This window comes from Benincasa hispida, chromosome 3 (genome assembly GCF_009727055.1).
Source record: "Benincasa hispida cultivar B227 chromosome 3, ASM972705v1, whole genome shotgun sequence".
NCBI lineage: Eukaryota > Viridiplantae > Streptophyta > Magnoliopsida > Cucurbitales > Cucurbitaceae > Benincasa > Benincasa hispida.
Window position 1 is genome coordinate 61,950,076 of NC_052351.1, and position 18,192 is coordinate 61,968,267.

The following is an 18,192-nucleotide window of genomic DNA, read 5'->3' on the forward strand; positions in this document are numbered from 1 at the left end:
TTGAGTTCTGTCCACTTAAGTGCAAATCCAGTTCTTCATTCTCGTACAAAACATGTTGAAATAAACATTTATTTTGTTCGTGATTTTATGCAACAGAAGAATATTAGAGTTCAACATCTTCCAGCTAGTGCTCAAATTGCAGATGTCTTCACCAAGCCATTATTTCCTACATCCTGAGGGACAAGCTCAATGTGTGTTCTTCTCAACACTAGACTTGGAGGGGGGGGTTACAACTGATTCATCTCTTTTCCTTTTTCTGTTAATTAGTTGTTGGTTGTTTATTTCTTTTTCATAGTGAGTCCTCTATATAAACTCACTATGATTGGTCACTTTAATCACTTGAATAAATGATGCATTTTGTGATCAAATCCCTATTGTTAGTATTTTGTCTTAGTTAAAATTCTTTTAAATTCTAACCTTGGGCTCGATACTTGGCAGCCTTGAGACGAAAGTCTTTGGCTAGGATCTTTGCAGCATGACTACTGCGAAGTCCGACAAAAAATTGGAAAGAGAGAGATGGAAGAAGAAAGATTGAAAAAAATAAAATCAAAGAAAAATGGAATAAGAATATACCGATGACAGAAGACAAAGGAATGGCAAATGAGAGAGACGCAAGGAGGAGAGACGACCATTGAGAGACATGTTGGTAAAGTTTTCTAAAATTGAAAGTGAATGGGGAAGGAGGGAGGGAAATTGTGAAAATGGGAAAGAAATGAGAGCAAAATTGTGAAATTGGAGAAGAAAGGAGAGGGAAATTGGGAAAATGCAAAAGGAGGGGGAGAAAATTTGTGAAAATGGGGAAGGGGGAGAGGAAAATAGTGAAAATGCCCTGTTTAGAAAAATAAAAAGGATCTACTTTTGGTGGCACGATAAGATGTTGCTAGAAGTTATTAATATTTTAATGACGATGTTGACACATCACAAATCTTTTAATGATGTTACTTTAAATGTCGTCGTTAATAATAGTATCTTGTGACACATTTTTTAACGTGTTGATATAAATTAGCTTTTAGTAGCAAAAATTGGTTGCGTTGCTAAAAATTATCACTGAAAATGATTTTTCTTGTAGTGAAAGTGATCTTCATCACCATGCAAATCAAAAGAGAAGCCTCATTGGTAAAGGTTCATAACACCAATTTGAATTCTACTTTGTTCTGGTTCTTAAACTTTTAGGAAAGTTCATTTTAGTCCATGAACTTTAAAAGGATGTCTATTTTAATACCTACTATTAGTAGATTGTTAATGAATTAACAGAAAAATGACATTGTCTTGTTTAGTTAGATGACTGCCACTTATGTAGCTTAGGTGGATTGCCAAATAAGTTCATTAATTAGAAAAAAATCTAGGGTTTCATTTAACAGAAGGATAGAACAAAAAGTAAATCAAATGTCATACACCTTTGAATGAAGTAAAAAACCATGCACCTTTGAGATCTATATTATTTTCTTTCCTTGTGCCCAATTGAGAACCCAAGAAAAGTTTGATTTCAGGTTGTTTACATCTTTTTTACTTCGAATCGATTGGTTTAAACGACGATTGAGGGCTAAAGCGTGAAGAAATTGAGGTACTGAGTAAAAAAAGAACTAATTTATATTGGTTGAATCTCAGTGGTAAAGAACAATTTTCATTGTAGAACTTAGAAAATTGAAGAAAAAAACAGTACAATTGGTCAATAATTAACAAAAATTTATGCATAAGGAATGAGAAGGAAGAGAGAATGAAGATGATTTTTGCCAAGACTTGCACCAGCTGATTGAGCAAAATTGAAGGAAGTTGTACCACAATAATAATACACATGTTTTAATGGAGATGTTTCCTTCGACAGTAGATTGGAAGTGGCAAAAACACATATTTGAAGTGAAGAAAGATTCAAATTTTATTGTTGTAGAATTTTTAAGGAAGAAAAAAGAGGTCTGAAATTGATTTCCCGTCAATGGCTGTATGATCATCTGTTGAACTTGGCGATTGAGAAGAATACCCACCCAAAATGAAACCCTCAGATTTCTATTCAATATTCACTAGCTTATTTGGCAGCTCACTTAAAGCCACATAGATGATATAAGTGTCGAGTCATGTGACTAAGTAAACAATGTCATTATTCCGTTAGTTCACTAACAACATACTAATGGTAGGGACTAAAATAGACACTTTTTTTAAGTTCAAGAACCAAAATGAACGTTTTGATAGTTTAAGGACCAAAACAGAACAAAATTCAAAGTTTAGTGATCAAAATAGGATTTAAACCTAATATTTAATTTCTCGATTAACATATTTAAAAAGAGAGACAAGATATCTCTTGGTCCGATCTAATACAATTTAATTCTATATGATACCACTACTTACATATCTTTACATGAATGATTTGGATCAAAATATTTGTAACTACTACAAAGTGGGTCATATAAAATAATATTTTTCCTTCTTAAGTCTTTTCTATACGTCGTCATAGCTTAATGAAAAGTAAGTTGATCTTCATCCTAAAAAGCTTACTATATTCGATACTTTGAACTAACTTAAGCATAGAAGATTTGCGGGAACCACTGTAATGTACTAATCTAATTGTTTTGCATGTCATCTCATCTCGAAAATTATAAATTCATAGTCGATGGCACGTAAAGATCATGTGAGTTTTTATTGGGCAGATTTCGTCATCAACAACCACATTTTAGAATAAGAACTAATATGAACAAATTTGATACATATACCAAAATCATATTTTAACCAAAAAAATTAAATAGAATAGTAAACTTACATGACTATTGTTTAATAATTGAATAACCTACGTGTCTCCTAGATAATAATTATTGGATGTAAATTCGACGCACATTTGCAGTTTTTCTCGCATACAAATTAGAGTTGAAAACTATCATGTGTATGAGTTGTCGAATAATTTCTTCACATCAATCGATCAACTTATTTATATGAAAATGAAGCAATTAATTAAAAAGAAAAATGGTGAAATTAGGTAAAGAGGGAAATTTGTATGAATGACACGAATTTCCCCAACCAAAAAGGCAAAAACATATGACCAATCGCAAAACGACAACACACTTTAAGCAAAACCCAACAACTAGAAAAAAAAACAGGAAAAGCAAAACTACTTGTCGTAAGCCCCAACAAACGAACGGTCGGGTCGGGTCGGGTCGGATCCTCGATCTTCAACTGGCTGACACCACACGCCGGCTTTTACTTACTTTTACACTTTGGAGAGAGAAAGCAAAGGGAATTTGGAAGTGGAAATTCGTGTTCGTTCGATGGAATCCGCGAAGTGAGGATCAAAAACAAACATAGCAAAGAGAATTTCGCTGAGATCGCACTCAGATTGAATCAATCGGAGTTTGAAATTGAGGGGGTTCGTGGTCAATGCTCTTGGACTCCCAACTTCATATTTCTTCAATGGAAGGTCAGATTTCTCTCTCTAATTCCGAAATTCTCTCTCTACTTTGCCGGATTTTTATTCCGTTAGTCGTGGCCGTGAGTGAGGAGTATTGGGTTTTTAGTGTTTCTCTCTGTTTTTTTTTCCCTTTTCTCCCTCCCTTTATCTTTTTGTTACTTGTTAGGAAATTTTTCTGTGGGGTTGAAGAACTGGGTGTCTTGGATTTTCCAGAGAATTGAGATGAAAATTGTGGGTTTCCTTTGTTGTGGATGCTTTACCGTTTCTGGGTTAAGTTCTTTTTGGTGTCAATTTTCAATTTTGAAGTCTCATTGAGGTTGTGATTCATAATTGTGGTGTATTTGGCATGGTGATTGGTCTAGTGTTACTGATTGTGGTTCGGATAATTTGAAGTGAAATTAAGTGTCGATAATTTTATCTGTTGGTCCCTTTTTATATGGAAATGAAAACTTTTCTTCCCCGTTGCAAACAGCCTCTTGAAATTGAAACAAACTGCGTTTTAAAGCTTTCATAATCACAATTCGCATATTAGTTACTTAAGATGGGTAGTAATGGTTGAGGCCGGTGATTAAGAAGCATGTCTACGGATATGAGACATAGATACAACATGACATGGATATGGTAGCTCGCCATTTTTCTAAAGATTTAGGGATCCGGACATGGACACTGCAAGAACATGTTTTTTAAAATATGTTTCATTTTTGTACAGAAAAATTCAAAGCCGATAGGTTATGAATGTATATGTTAGAAGATGAGTTTGATGCATTTCGATCTAAAAATTTATTCAAAGTCAAGTGTTTGATACGTATTTAGCAAATGTTGGACCTTTATTGACTTAATATATCTAATGTCTAACATATTTATTGTGCTAATAAGTATTCAATATGTGTTGGAGTGTCCAAGTGTTCGATATAGATACACTAATCAAACTGAAGTATTCAGACTTCTTAAGAAACCAGCGTGTCAAAGTGGAATTTTGAGCGATTGTTGGTGTCTGAGTAACCATTTGCACATCTAGTCAATTGTGTGGGATGTATTTATTTACTAGCATTTTCATCTCTGCTTCTGGGATGCTGATGGAAATTATGCTTGGGGTGTGACTGTGCGAACTATGAGTGACATATAACTCATGAAATATGGTGTACTGAGAATAAATGTAAGGGAGTTGGAATAAAAGTTAGTTACTGGGTAGTTAGCTGTTATTCAGCCTTACTTGTAATCAATTTTCCTATAAATAAAACACCTCTCTCCTTCATTTGAGAGAGAATTGATATTGATTCAAAATTAGAGTTTTGGTTTACACCAAAAGTGGTATCAGAGCAGCAACATCCTCGGACGAATGGCGGGAGGAAGACACATGCATCTGAGAGGAGGAGATGATGCTCCGGCGCTAGTTCAAGAGGTGGAAGATACCCCCACCCTCTCTCCAAGATCCACCACGCAACGCTTGTTGTTCGTGGAAAGCACCTCGGAGGGAATGCAAGAAACGTTGAACAATCTTCAAGGATCTGTGGCAATGATCATGAGAAGAATGAATGTAGGGTTGGCATCGGCTCAAGTTGAAGAGGAAGCTCCAGTTTTCAATCAAATTTGGGGAAGGAGAGGAAAAAGAGGCGTTGGACCAAGGAATTTCTAGTTTCATCAAGAAAACTTTCAAGAACAGGGTCCAAGAATCTATAGACCACTCCAAGAAGAACCAAGAAGACGTCCAATGGTGCAAGAAAGGCATCAAGAATTCCAAGATTGGAGTTCTTTAAGCGATGATGATTTAGAAGAAGAATATTTTGATGCAAGAAGAGGTCGAGAAGGCAGAGGTAAATGCTCGGGAAGATTTTTATGACTTTAAGATGAAGATAGAGTTACCTTTTTACAATGGTAAGCATGATATAAAGGCATTTCTTTATTGGATCAAGAACATGGAGAACTTCGACTATATGAACACTCCGGAGCACAAGAAGGTACGGTTAGTAGCTTTTAAATTGAAGGGGGTGCATCTGCTTGGTGGGATCAATTGGAGGAAAATCGTCAATGACAAGACAAGAGACCTATTCGAACGTGGGAGAAGATGAAGAAGTTGATGAAGGAGAGGTTTCTTCCTCCAAATTATGAGCAAACCTTATACAATCAATACCAAAATTATAGACAAGGCTCTCGGTCAGTGGCTGATTTTGTGGAAGAATTCCACCGTTTGGGGGCAAGAACCAATTTGGCTGAAAATGAACAACACTTGATGGCAAGATTCATTTGAGGATTGCGTATGGACATCAAAGAAAAGGTGAAACTTTTCAATATGTTGGCTGATGTAATTGCTTTTGCCGAGACTGTGGAGGAACGTAATGAAATGTGATCCAAGAAATTTTCAAGAAAGAACCCGTGGGAGGCATCTTCAAGCAAGAAAGTAACTTCCTCATCCAAAATCACTAATCAACCATCTTCCATGTCCTCGGCCAAAGAAAAAGAAAAGGATGGCTCAGAGGGAGTGACAGAGAAGTCTATAGAAACAACAACCAAGAAGAAAATCCGAAACCCATATAATCGACCCTCTTTGGGTAAGTGCTTTCGATGTGGCCAAGCTGGTCACTTATCCAACGAGTGCCCAGAAAGAAATACGGTAGCTTACATGGAAGAAGGAGATGAAGAAACCCTAACTGAACATAGTGAAGAAGAAGAAGAAGAAACCGAGCTCATTGAATCGGATGATGGTGTGTTCTCCAAAGGATGTTAATCACTCCCAAAGGAGACTCAAACCCTCGAAGACACTGCCTCTTCAAAACACGATGCACAATTAATGGCAAAGTGTGCAATGTCATTATTGATAGTGGAAGTAGCGAAAATTTTGTTTCCAAGAAGTTAGTGGCAGCCTTGAATCTTAAGGTGGAAGCTCATCCAAACTCCTATAAGATTGGTTGGGTGAAAAAAGTGATGAAGCACAAATAAGTGAAATCTGTACTATCCCTCTTTCAATTGGCAGTAGTTATAAAGATCAAATAGTATGTGACGTCCTCGAAATGGATGTTTGTCACATACTCTTGGGAAGACCATGGCAATATGATATTTGAGCCTTGCATAAGGGGAGAGAAAATACTTATGAATTTCTTTGGATGGGCAAGAAAGTAGTTCTACGTCCATTGATTAAGAAGAATAATGAGGGAGTTAAACAAAAGAAAGAGCAGCTACCTTTTTACCCTAACCAGTGGTAGAAGCTTGATGAAGGAAAGAGAGGCTGATGTCTTAGGACTTGTAGTTGCTGAAAAGTCCAAAGACACTCAAAATGGTGAAGTCTCTCTAGAAATACAGAATTTTTTTGATGAATTTCCTCAATTGAAAGATGAACCCGAGGGACTACCACCCTTGAGGAACATCCAACACCATATTGATATAATTCAAGGATGAACATTACCACACCTTCCTCATTATCGAATGAGCCCAAAGGAATACGAAATTTTACATCAACATATTGAAGAGCTCCCAAAGAAAGGTCATATCAAACCAAGTTTGAGCCCATGTGCAGTACCCACTCTTCTTACTCCAAAGAAAGATGAAAGTTGGAGAATGTGTGTAGACAGTCAAGCAATCAACCGAATCATAGTGAAATACCGTTGTCAAATTTCAAGAATAAGTGATCTACTTGATCAATTTGGAGGGGCAGTGATTTTTTCAAAAGTTGATTTGAAGAGTGACTATCAAGTATCATCAAATAAGAATATGGCTAGGCGATGAGTGGAAGACCGCATTCAAGACCAATGAAGGACTTTTTGAATGGCTTGTTATGCCATTCGGTCTTTCAAATGCTCCTAGCACATTCATGAGATGCATGAACCAAGTATTACACCCTTTTCTTAATAAATTCATTGTCATATACTTTGACGATATCTTGGTTTATAGCAAGAACATTGAGGAGCATTTACAACATCTTCATAAATTGTTTCAAGTCTTGACAACAGAAAAATTATATATCAATCACAAGAAGTGTCTCTTTCTTGTGAAAGAAATTTCTTTCCTTGGCTTCCTAACAGCCCATGGTCAAATCAAAGTCGATCGAAAGAAAATTGAAGCTGTCACTCAATGGCCTACCCCCCAGTTTTGTGAAATATTTTCAAGCATTCCTTGGCTTGGTTTCCTTTTAAAGGAAATTTATCAAAAACTTCAGCTCTATGACAACACCTTGACTGATTGTCTAAAGAAAGGGAGCTTCACTTGGGGCTCAAAACAACAAAACAGCTTCGAAAACATCAAGAACAAACTAAGCAGCAGCCCTATTTTGAAACTACCAGACTTCTCCTTACCTTTTGAAGTGGCAGTATTTTAGTGAAAAACTCAGTCCTCCAAGGCAGAAATGGAGTACATATGAGCAGGAATTATATGCTCTTGTTCGTGCTCTCAAACAATGGGAGCATTATCTATCCAAGGATTTTCTCCTAATCACAGACCATTTTTCACTCAAATACTTACAATCTCAAAAGAATGTTAGCCGTGTACATGCGCGGTGGATTTCATTTATACAAAGATTTGAATTCGTGATCAAACATCAATCTGGCAAGGAGAATAAGGTTGCTAATGCACTTAGTAGAAAAGGGCTGATTCTAACTACATTAGTTACAGAAGTAACTGCATTTTCTCACCTAACAGAATTATATGAAAATGATTGAGACTTTGCCGATATTTGGTACAAGTGTACTAATTTCTTGAATGCTGAAGACTTCCATATTATGGATGGTTTCTTATTCAAAGGAGAGCAATTGTGCATTCCTTATACATTCCTTCGAGAAGCCCTCCTAAAAGAAGCTCACTCCAGAGGTTTAGCAGGGCACTTTGGCCAAGACAAAACGTTTGAATTAGTATCCAATTGATTCTCTTGGCCACAACTTTGAAAAGATGTCAATAATTTTGTCAGAAGGTGCTTTATTTTTCAAATTGCCAAAGGAACTTCTATAAATTCCAGATTATATACTCCATTACCGATCTCCACAACCATTTGGGAAGACCTCTCTGTTGATTCTGTTCTTGGTCTACCCAAAACACAAAGGGGATATGATGCAGTCATGGTGGTTGTGGATCGTTTCAGCAAAATGGCCCATTTTCTAGCATGCAAAAAAACGAGTAATGCAGTCTATATTGCTAACCTCTTCTTCAGAGAGGTAGTTCGACTTCATGGAGTACCTAAATCAATCGTCTCAGATAGAGATGTGAAATTCTTAAGTTATTTTTGGTGTACTTTATGGAAGAAGTTTGACACTAGTATGAAATTCAGCACCACTTCACATTCACAAACTGACGGCCAGACTGAAGTAACCAATAGAATATTGGGAAATCTCATACGATGTTTAAGTGGTTCACGACCAAAACAATGGGCTTTGTCCCTTGCTCAAGCAGAGTTTGCTTTCAATAACATAAATAATAGATCAACAGGAAGATGCCCCTTCGAAGTAGTATATACTCAACCTCCTAGACTCACATTTGATCTTGTCAATTTACCTTAAAACCCTACTTTGTCCCTGATGAATTCCATTTAGCTTCTTAATAAGCCTTGAGGTCGAGTCTGAATTTTAGGGGGGTGGAATATGATGTATTGAGAATAAATGTAAGGGAGTTGGAATAAAAGTTAGTTAGTGAATAGTTAGTTACTGGTTAGTTAACCATTATTCAGCCTTACTTGTAATCAATTTTCCTATAAAAACACCTCTCCATCATTTGAGAGAGAATTGATATTGATTCAAAATTAGAGTTTTGGTTTACACCAAAATACAATTTTGGATTCCATTATTTATAAGTGACCATTTGAATCTCCAAAAAAATAATGTCATGGAGCTTTTATATGGAGAAGTAACTGTAAATAAATAAGTAGATTTCTAGTGTGGTTTTTACAACAGGAGGAGGAGTTGTATGTAATTCTATTTCATAGGACGACTTTGTTAATTATGTCTTGATATTTTACTTTTTACTACCTTAATGGAAGATGAATTTTTACATGGGGTAGTCATAAGGTATTTGTGTATAGATTTTTAATTGAAGCTATTTAATGAAAGCCTATTAGTTTCAATCATCTTTCTTATCCATGCTGAAGTTTCATCTTTTTGGCAAGTATTTGAAAATTGTGTTTCTGTTAGCATCAACAACTTATATGTTAACCAAATAGTAAGAAATTGATGCTGATTATTATTTTATTATTTTTAAATCTACTTTTCTACTACCTAGGGTTTATTTTTATATGTATAAAATCCTAATTTTGATCATTTGGAGAGTGATTCCGAGAATTCCAAGTCACATTTAGGGAGTGAGGAGAAGTTTATGTACTGAGGTGGGCGCTTTTTAGAGTGGCACCATTGTATCAGTTAAAGCTACCATCACACATAAAGTACTGAAATTTATAAAAAGGTCTTCTGACCAGCTTCAGGCTAATTGATCAACATCTTCTGACAGGTGTATCGCCGGACCAGGAATCAGTGGGTTCTGGGACAAAAAGGTCTAGTGTATCATCTGGAAGCAAGTCTAGAAACCGAAAAGAGTTTCTTAACAGATTCTTTGACAGTGAGATTTTCACGACTAAACTTGAGGATTGGTTTGAAGAAGTATCAGAGAGTTCTAGAACCAAAAAGTCTGTTTTTGATGTGCCATTTGAGTTGATTGATTTACAGAAGTTTGACTATGCCCTAGAAGGGATTTCATTTCAGCAGTTGATTCGAATGCCCAGTCCTATTTATGCTTCTGCATCTGATGGCGTGGAAGCAACTGCTTATCTTGCTGTTGAGGATTTTCTTCATGCAAGTGTGAAAGGTTTGTGGGAGGCATTTTGGAGTCAAGATCAGCCCATGCCTTTTAATGTTGGTTGTTTATACAGGGATAATTTAAAATTTTACCAGGCTGAGAAGGCAATTGCTACTGGGAAGATTGAAGGTCTTTCAGCCACTGGCATACTGCTGAAGAATCCTCGACATCCGCATGGGAGGTGGGACCAAATTCTTACACTTGCTGTACTGAGTCCTGATATTGGAAATCTGGCTGCGGATCGTGAGAGCTATCCTTCGCTATCTGTTTTAGGCGAGGCCCTTTTTTATGCTATCCGCATGCTATTGTCAAGAAGCTTGAGCAAATCAAACTATTTACCGAGTTTGAACTCTGTCTTTGTTCTTCTTGTCGATTCACGGTATGGAGGAGTTGTTAAAGTTGAAGGAGATTTAAGTAGGTTGGAGTTTGATCTGAATAATGTGTATGAATGTGCTGCTGAATGGATAAAAGGATATGCTACAATATCAGTTTCTCCAATCGATAGGATCTGGAACGAGCTTGGCAATGCAAACTGGGGAGATATTGGGGCATTGCAAATACTTTTTGCAACCTTCCATTGTATTATGCAATTTGCAGGAGTTCCCAAGCACTCGATTGAAGATCTAGCTGCTGATCATAGTTCTCGTTTGCAAACCAGAAGAGTGGAGAGGCAGTTGGGAGATGTCAGAGTGAATGGAAATGGCTTGTTTAGGTTCCAGCAGCAAAGTGTTTCCCCTGAAATTGTTGAAGTTCAGGAGGATTCCATCAAAGTGAAGTCTGAAGAGATAGTAAAGTTGGACGTAGGGTCTGTTCTCTGGTTGGAGGATTCCAATTGGCAAAAAGGCTATCAGATTAATGAACTCCTGACTTCTGGCGAGCTTCAATTTTATATTGCTTCTCCTGTCGAAGAACCTGGAAAGAGTCAGTTTCTTTATGTTGGATCTCGAGTTTCTCAGCTAGAAGCATGGGAAGATATGAACTTGTGGTATCAAGTGCAGAGGCAGACCAGGGTGTTAACTGTAATGAAACAGAAAGGTCTATCTAGCAAGTACCTACCTCAGTTGAGTGCATCTGGGAGGATCATTCATCCCGGTCAGTGTCGTAGACCCAGCTCGGGTGGCAACTGTGATCACCCTTGGTGTGGCACACCCATTCTTGTTACCAGCCCAGTTGGTGAAACTGTAGCTGACATGGTAAATGGTGGTAGATTTAATTCTGAAGAAGCATTAAAGTGCTGCCATGACTGCTTGTCTGCACTCTCAACTGCTGCTTCAGCTGGAATTCGACATGGTGATATCAGGCCAGAGAATGTGATTTGTGTGAGATCTGGTGTGAGACGGCCTTATTTCGTTCTTATTGGGTGGGGACATGCGATTCTCGAAGACAGGGACCGTCCTGCTTTGAATCTTCACTTCTCGTCAACTTTTGCACTACAGGAAGGGAAACTCTGCTCTGCCTCTGATGCAGAGAGCCTAGTTTATATGATCTATTATGCCACTGGTGGTGCTTTTCCCGAACTGGACTCTGTTGAGGGGGCGCTATTGTGGAGGGAGACCTCTTGGTCTAGAAGGTCAATTCAGCAGAAGCTCGGTGACATGTCAACGGTATTGAAAGCATTTGCCGACTATGTCGATAGTCTATGTGGAACACCATATCCAATGGACTACAACATCTGGTTAAGAAGGTTGAAGAGAAATATTCACGATGAAGACCCGGGGAAGGAAATCGATACGTCAGGCTAGGTCTCTTTTGTTAGCTATGTTGTATAAAATTGCTACTCTATCCCCTGACATCCTCTTTTTCCAACTGTGAGTATGCATTTTTGGTTGGAGAAGACTGGATGCTGCAGGTAAGTTGATGGCTCAATTACATTCACAAGGTTCAAAATTTTGGACTCAATGCTGGCTACTATGAAGGAATGTTCCCATCAGCTAGTCATCTTTGGTTTGTTTTCGAGCTCAGGCACTCTTCAAATATCTTCTTTCGAGTGTGTTGAATTGACCAAAAAATATATTGATAAAGATACACCTAACAAGATTGCACTGCTCTTAACCTCCACTACCGTTGGTTGATGTGGGGACAAGTGCAGTGATGACGATAATCGACGCTGATTTATAACTGTGTGACCAAGGTAGATGCAATGATGTCTCTGGGTAGTTGCTTAGGTAAAAATAGAATTTAGTATTGAATTTGGTGTGAAGGGTACATTTGTATATGTGTGTCTTTGGCTGTTACTTGGGGTTTGTGATTATGTTGATTAATGTGTATTTGTTTGGTCGTTTGGGTTAGTGTTCCCTTAAATAGTAAGAATCCAGGAAAAGAAAAAGTTGGAGGTTTATGTTGTTGAAGAGTACAAAATTCAAAAGAAACTTGTAGTTTGTATGGATAAAGCTTATTGGACTCCTCATTCTACTCTGTGTGTGTATGTATATTTTTGGTTCAATTAATAAAATCTGCCAAATAATTGCAGCCTGATACTGCTGAAACCTTTCCTTCACAAGGGAAAACAACCTTTCTGCTATGAAGTTGATGGATGCCAAACATTTCTTGAATTTTGAAGTAAACATGGAATTGGAATGAAAAATATTAAATTATAAAAATACCCTTGAGTTTCGCCATATATTGCAATATTATCCTTGAACTTTTATTCCTTGAACTTTCACAAACAAGCAGAAATTGAGATATTAAACAACGTAGCAGGTGATATAGAACAAAATTTCAAATCATCACATTATTATTTTTACATTAACGGTAGTTTTTTGAAAGTTTTAATAAAAAATTTTAATCAAAGAGAGAAGTTCTATTTGTAATACTTAGCCAAATGATGATTTTTCAATTTGATAGGAAAATGTGTAGCTGAATTTATGTAGCTGAAGTAATTAAAAATTTTGCATCTCAAATATAAGTTCAACTTGAAAATTTTTAAACCTAGATTGGCTACATAAACCTAAATCCATGAGCAAATCAGCCGGTACAAATCAAATTGCTGCATTTGCAAATCATCCACGACTCTTGATAATATTAAAATTTTCAAAGGATCAGCTGGTTAGGAGAGAGAAATCTCAATTTGATTAAGAAAAGTACAACAATGCAGTATGAAAATCACATTAAGTTTATCACTTCCTGAATCCTTGAAAAATTCTTACAGGATGCTCAAATCAGACACTCTGAAACTAAATAAAGCAATTGCAGCACAGTAAGAACACCTATAAATTTCCAACTTCCTTAATCAGCATCCATTTCTTCCAGGGCAGCTTTAGCAGCTGCCTTTGCTTCCTCTAGGAGATTCTCTGGGACCTGCAAGTGGTCAAAGCATCTGGTTAAACTACCCCTAGCATCAAACCAATTCCCTATAACGAACTCAAAAGCATTTCGAGGAAATGTGTGCATTGAGATCGTTCATACTACTATTGCATCGCTATGAACGAGTATATTCGTTTGCATTTAAATTATGTGAAAACCACTAAATAAAATAATGAAACGAACAGCGATGTGACTCAATATAAATAAATATTGCAACTAATAATATCCTAATTCTTTTTTCAAAGGAATTATGCATCCCTGAAAAATTGAGGAGCCCTAAATTTCTCACATAACTTACAGAAGGCCACATTATCCCAAGTAAAACTAAGTTTTGAGGCAATCGGTTCAGAATTTGGATATAGCTCTCCACAATCAAATTTATTTACGTTTACCACCAACATTCATTCCGCTACCCCATAATTGGTGTTGAAATTAAGAACAAAAGAAAAGATCAACAAATTGTTTCCAGGAAATTAATTGACTTAAGGAAACATAACAAGTATCACAACAAATCGTGTAACAGAATTTCGAAAAAGAAAAATGCAATTTCATTCTATATAACATTCATAATAGTACCTTCTGATGTTGGCGGTTTGATTCATCACAGATCCAACTCATTTCCAATTCGAAGTCCTTGTCCTTTGCCTCATCATGTACTCCGTAAATACTGCTTGCCAAAAAAGGCAACACAAAGTTTAGATTTTAATCAAGTAGTTGTGCCAACAAACTACAAGATCAACTATTAAGTTACTCACATTTTGGCTACTTCAATAACCCCCTGCCGACAAGTCAATTCAGAAAGCTTCAATTTTTCAATTTCCCTGTCATTGCATTGCTGGTGCATCAGGAGTATTACTTAAATTTTCATAAATAAGAGAGAACATACAATGTCGGTTGAGATGTTAAATTTATGTACATATTCAAAGGTGGTGAGCATTTATAAGTAATGGAGTATTTCAACTTTCCCGTCGTTAAGAAAACTGATTTAACTATAAGCGCTTTAGTAAAAAGTACATCATGACAAGTCACCAAGTGTTTGGTTCTACATTATTCAAGTTCTTTTTTAAATGCTTTACGATTTAGCCTGAGCACTTGGGCTAAAGCACTTCACACATTATTTAAAGCTCAAGGCGCAACAAAGAGCAATAGTCTTCTAGGGCTTAAGCGCAAGGCACAAAGAAAAAGAATGGGCTTTTTTGGTGAGAGGACTATATATAAAGTACTAAATAAAGAAGAGAATGCATAGTTGAAATGGGAATATAGAAGGAAAAAACCCTAAAACGCAATGAGTTGTCCATTTAGGCTTAGCAAATTTTATTTATTTAGTTAATAAAGAAAGAAAACCCCTAATTATTATTATTTAAAAATAAATAATGACAAAGCCCCAAGGCCTAGGGCTTTGGGCCCTAGGGCTTCATAGAAGGCGCACACCTAATATGTGTCTTGTGTTGTGAGCCTAGCCATTTTAAGGTGAGACACCAGACCTATGTCTATATGTGTACCTAGAAGCACTTTTTAAAACAGACTTCACAAGTACTTGCTTTGTGCATTTGAATTTTTCCAATAACACTTCTTTAATAAGAACATGAGAATATTAAAAACACTAGTCAATTACTTCCAAACATGATCTTGAGTGGAGTGTGGTTTGGACATCAGGACATGACTGCCAAACATGGTCTAAGTCTTCTTAATATACCCCTACAGCCTGACATAGTCTAAGACTTCTTCCACAGCCTTCTTTGTTTGACACAGATTAGTCATATGATGAATAAAAAATAAAAGTAGAAAATGCTCCATCAATGCTGAGACAAAGATGTAAATGTCAAAATTAAGAGTTAAGTTCGTAGAACAAAAATTGCATGAGAGATCTTCTTCAGCATATTAACTAGTATCGACCATTTTCACTCCAATTTCTTGCATCACTGTGGTCAGAGAGGCTATATACAACAAGAGCATCATCTTGAAGTTAAATATTGGTTACATTATCACCTTACTTAAGAATATCCTCCATAACTTCTCAATAAATAACAATGTAGCAAAAACGTTCTAAAACTAAAATCCCTCATACAAATCTATTTTTCCAATATTATTGTTATTACTTATTTTATACAAGAATCAACTTTTTCAGTGATTCACATATCAAGCATAAAAAGCTAGATATGGATCTCCCCTACTCCAACATAAGCATATATATGTATATATACATATATTATGAAAACAACTTTCATTGAGAAAAAAGTGAAACACAAACAAGAAAAAAAAACCAAGCTGACAAAAAGAAGGGAGCCCATCTAAATGAAGGGACTCCAACTAGACAAGATGGTGCTTATAGAATAATTAAAATCCAACATAAACATATTTAGGTAACTATCTGCTGCTTATGCCATCCATCGTAAGTCTTATTATTGGCTATTGCTTATATAGCGATTTATACTGATTGTAATATTCATGCATCCATGTTTTTGAAAACTCAATCTCATCAAATTAAATTAAAGTAATTCACAAAGATGGAGTGGTCTCTAATCAACCCCCACAAGAAGTATCATGATAAGTAAATCTTTAATCTTACGTTTTTGCAGCTTGCCTGCCCTTCCCAATTGCTGCACCATAGTATCTCTAGAAAAATGCCCAAAAAAAAAAAAAAAACAGTTCATAGAGCAGCTATTGATGTAGATAAGTAGTTTGCAAGAGTTGTGAACAAAATAGCATTCAAGTTAAAACTCAATATCACGTCTGCAACATATCAATATATAAACTCACGTAGGAAACACCCGATGGTTCAACCATGTACAATTGTGGTCCATCTCTATCATAACCTCCGAGAATTACACCACAACCAAATGGTCTGCAACATTAATTTTAATTCTATTTAAGGAGAAAGAAAGAAGCAATTTCAAATTACTATAGGTTTTACTGAAATCATAACAAACCTGAGCCACCAGTAAAGTGTACAGAGATGCACATAACTAGCAACCCGATCAGCCAGTTCCTTAACAGGGATTGGTTCACCATAAACACTGCATAAAGAGTCCATAAAATACCAAGATAAGCATTCAATAGGATAATGCAAAATCGACAATAAATCTCAAACAACCTCAGATAAAGACATTAAATAAGCTGATAACTCCTTTCTCATGTTTAGCAATGCTATCATCATCACTTTTTCCCCGTGAGATTAGTCGAGGTGCGTTTAAGCTGGCCCAGACACTCACGGATATATAAAAAAAAAATCATATTGGTGTTAAAACATTAAAAATACTAAAACTGCTCTTCCTTTATATCTGGCTGGTAGAACACTTATAAACTCTAAGCATCTATTTCAATACATTTATCAAGACAGACTCAGGAATCATATTTGAACATAAGAGCAAATTGAATTACTCAAAGCCTGATCTCCAAACATTCATCTGCAACATGTATTCAGTATTCTTACAGATTAACAAATTTCATTACTAATAAAGTGGGAGCTGTGCATTAGGACTAGGGGACTGTCAAAAATAGAAGAGTCTCAAGGTGCAACCTTTCGTAGTTGGTCGCTTCAGACTTAGCTCGAGCAACTATCTGTCTTCCATCTGCTGCTAATCCAGCCACAGCCTGCCATGGAATAGCAAAATACATCAATGAAAAAAAATTAAAAATGTTAACAGTTCCTTTCTTGCTGTACGTTAAACGAAAAGCACTTGAATACGAGAAAATCCAAAAGGAAATTAACTTTATTATTCCATATTTCATATCCAAGTCTCTGCCCAGTCAAGGCACATTTCCTTAATCAGTCAGTCTACGACCATTATAAAACCAAAGCTCAAAACATCAAAACCCTTATTACACGATACTTGAATCCAAAGCAGTGATCGATAAAAGATAAGGGAAGTACCATGCCAGAATGACGATGAACAGCGTGAATTCTTCTATTAGAGCCAGGAAGCATCATCTTAGAGGTAATAAGCTTTTCCACGCCCTGTATAAAAAACACCCACATCAGATTCGTATGTAAAAAACACTCTACCGCAAACCTAAAGCACTCCTACAGTCCCACCCACAAACAATAGAAGAAACACACTCAAAAGGCGAAAAAGAAATTACCATAACGACTCCGTCTTTGCATTTGATTCCAATAACAGTCCTGCAAAAGGAATTTGAAAAACAGTTCAGACAAAGGGAAATCGAAAATCCCTACCCCAAGTAAGACTAGAGAGTAATTAGGATGAAAGGAAGAGGAGAATAGGAATACCCGCTGTTGTCGACGGCCTTAGCGGCGTACTCGATCTGAAACACACGGCCATCGGGGGAGAATGTGGTGACGGAAAGATCGTAACCGGTGCCAATACTACTCATTGTCGGTGGTTGTTTGCCCTAACGGAGAGAGAGTTTGGATTGAAAATTTGTGGAACACGAAATGAAAGAAGAGAGCAGCTTATGATGATGATGAAGAAGAAGAAGAAGAAGCTCTGTACTTCTCTACTCTTCAATTTCTTTCTTCTCAAGAAAATCTTTTGCCTTCGCCTTTTCTTTTCTGCGAGCAAATTACCATTTTAGTCCTTTTGTTTTGGTTTTAATGTTTTAAATAAATAACAATTATAAAATTAAAAATATATAATAAGATTAAATTAGATGTTTGAGTCACTGAGGACGGTAGACTATAATAACTCACCTAGCATTCCGTGGTGTGTTAAGATAACGAGGGTAAGGGCTATTTTAACACCCATTTTGTTATGGTAACACTATCTACA

The 18,192-nt window shown here is 36.4% G+C and overlaps 2 protein-coding genes across 2 annotated transcripts; one reads left to right on the forward strand and one right to left on the reverse strand.

The window, feature by feature from the left end:
* The first annotated feature begins 3,194 nt into the window (after positions 1 to 3,194).
* LOC120073049 lies at positions 3,195 to 12,634 on the forward strand. The gene is made up of 2 exons (XM_039025648.1): positions 3,195 to 3,403; positions 9,815 to 12,634. The coding sequence occupies exons 1-2, from the start codon at positions 3,364 to 3,366 to the stop codon at positions 11,899 to 11,901; spliced, it is 2,127 nt and encodes a 708-aa protein (XP_038881576.1). The 5' UTR covers positions 3,195 to 3,363; the 3' UTR covers positions 11,902 to 12,634.
* A 508-nt stretch (positions 12,635 to 13,142) lies between these two features.
* LOC120074529 (proteasome subunit alpha type-3) lies at positions 13,143 to 17,983 on the reverse strand. The gene is made up of 10 exons (XM_039027684.1): positions 17,694 to 17,983; positions 17,546 to 17,585; positions 17,337 to 17,420; positions 16,983 to 17,056; positions 16,393 to 16,479; positions 16,223 to 16,307; positions 16,032 to 16,078; positions 14,218 to 14,283; positions 14,039 to 14,129; positions 13,143 to 13,456 (listed from the first exon to the last, which is right to left on the reverse strand). Exons 1-10 carry the CDS (start codon positions 17,795 to 17,797, stop codon positions 13,385 to 13,387), a joined length of 750 nt encoding a protein of 249 aa, XP_038883612.1. The 5' UTR covers positions 17,798 to 17,983; the 3' UTR covers positions 13,143 to 13,384.
* Positions 17,984 to 18,192: the final 209 nt, after the last annotated feature.

What these genes read in the sequence shown, in the direction of transcription:
- LOC120073049 (XM_039025648.1), top strand. Translation starts at nt 3,364, where the DNA reads ATGCTCTTGGACTCCCAACTTCATATTTCTTCAATGGAAG. An exon ending in TCATATTTCTTCAATGGAAG is followed by an intron (nt 3,404 to 9,814) that starts GTCAGATTTCTC and finishes ATCTTCTGACAG; the next exon opens with GTGTATCGCCGGACCAGGAA.
- LOC120074529 (XM_039027684.1), bottom strand. Translation starts at nt 17,797, where the DNA reads ATGAGTAGTATTGGCACCGGTTACGATCTTTCCGTCACCACATTCTCC. An exon ending in AAGGCCGTCGACAACAGCGG is followed by an intron (nt 17,586 to 17,693) that starts GTATTCCTATTC and finishes TTCCTTTTGCAG; the next exon opens with GACTGTTATTGGAATCAAAT. An exon ending in ACACTTTACTGGTGGCTCAG is followed by an intron (nt 16,308 to 16,392) that starts GTTTGTTATGAT and finishes TTAATGTTGCAG; the next exon opens with ACCATTTGGTTGTGGTGTAA.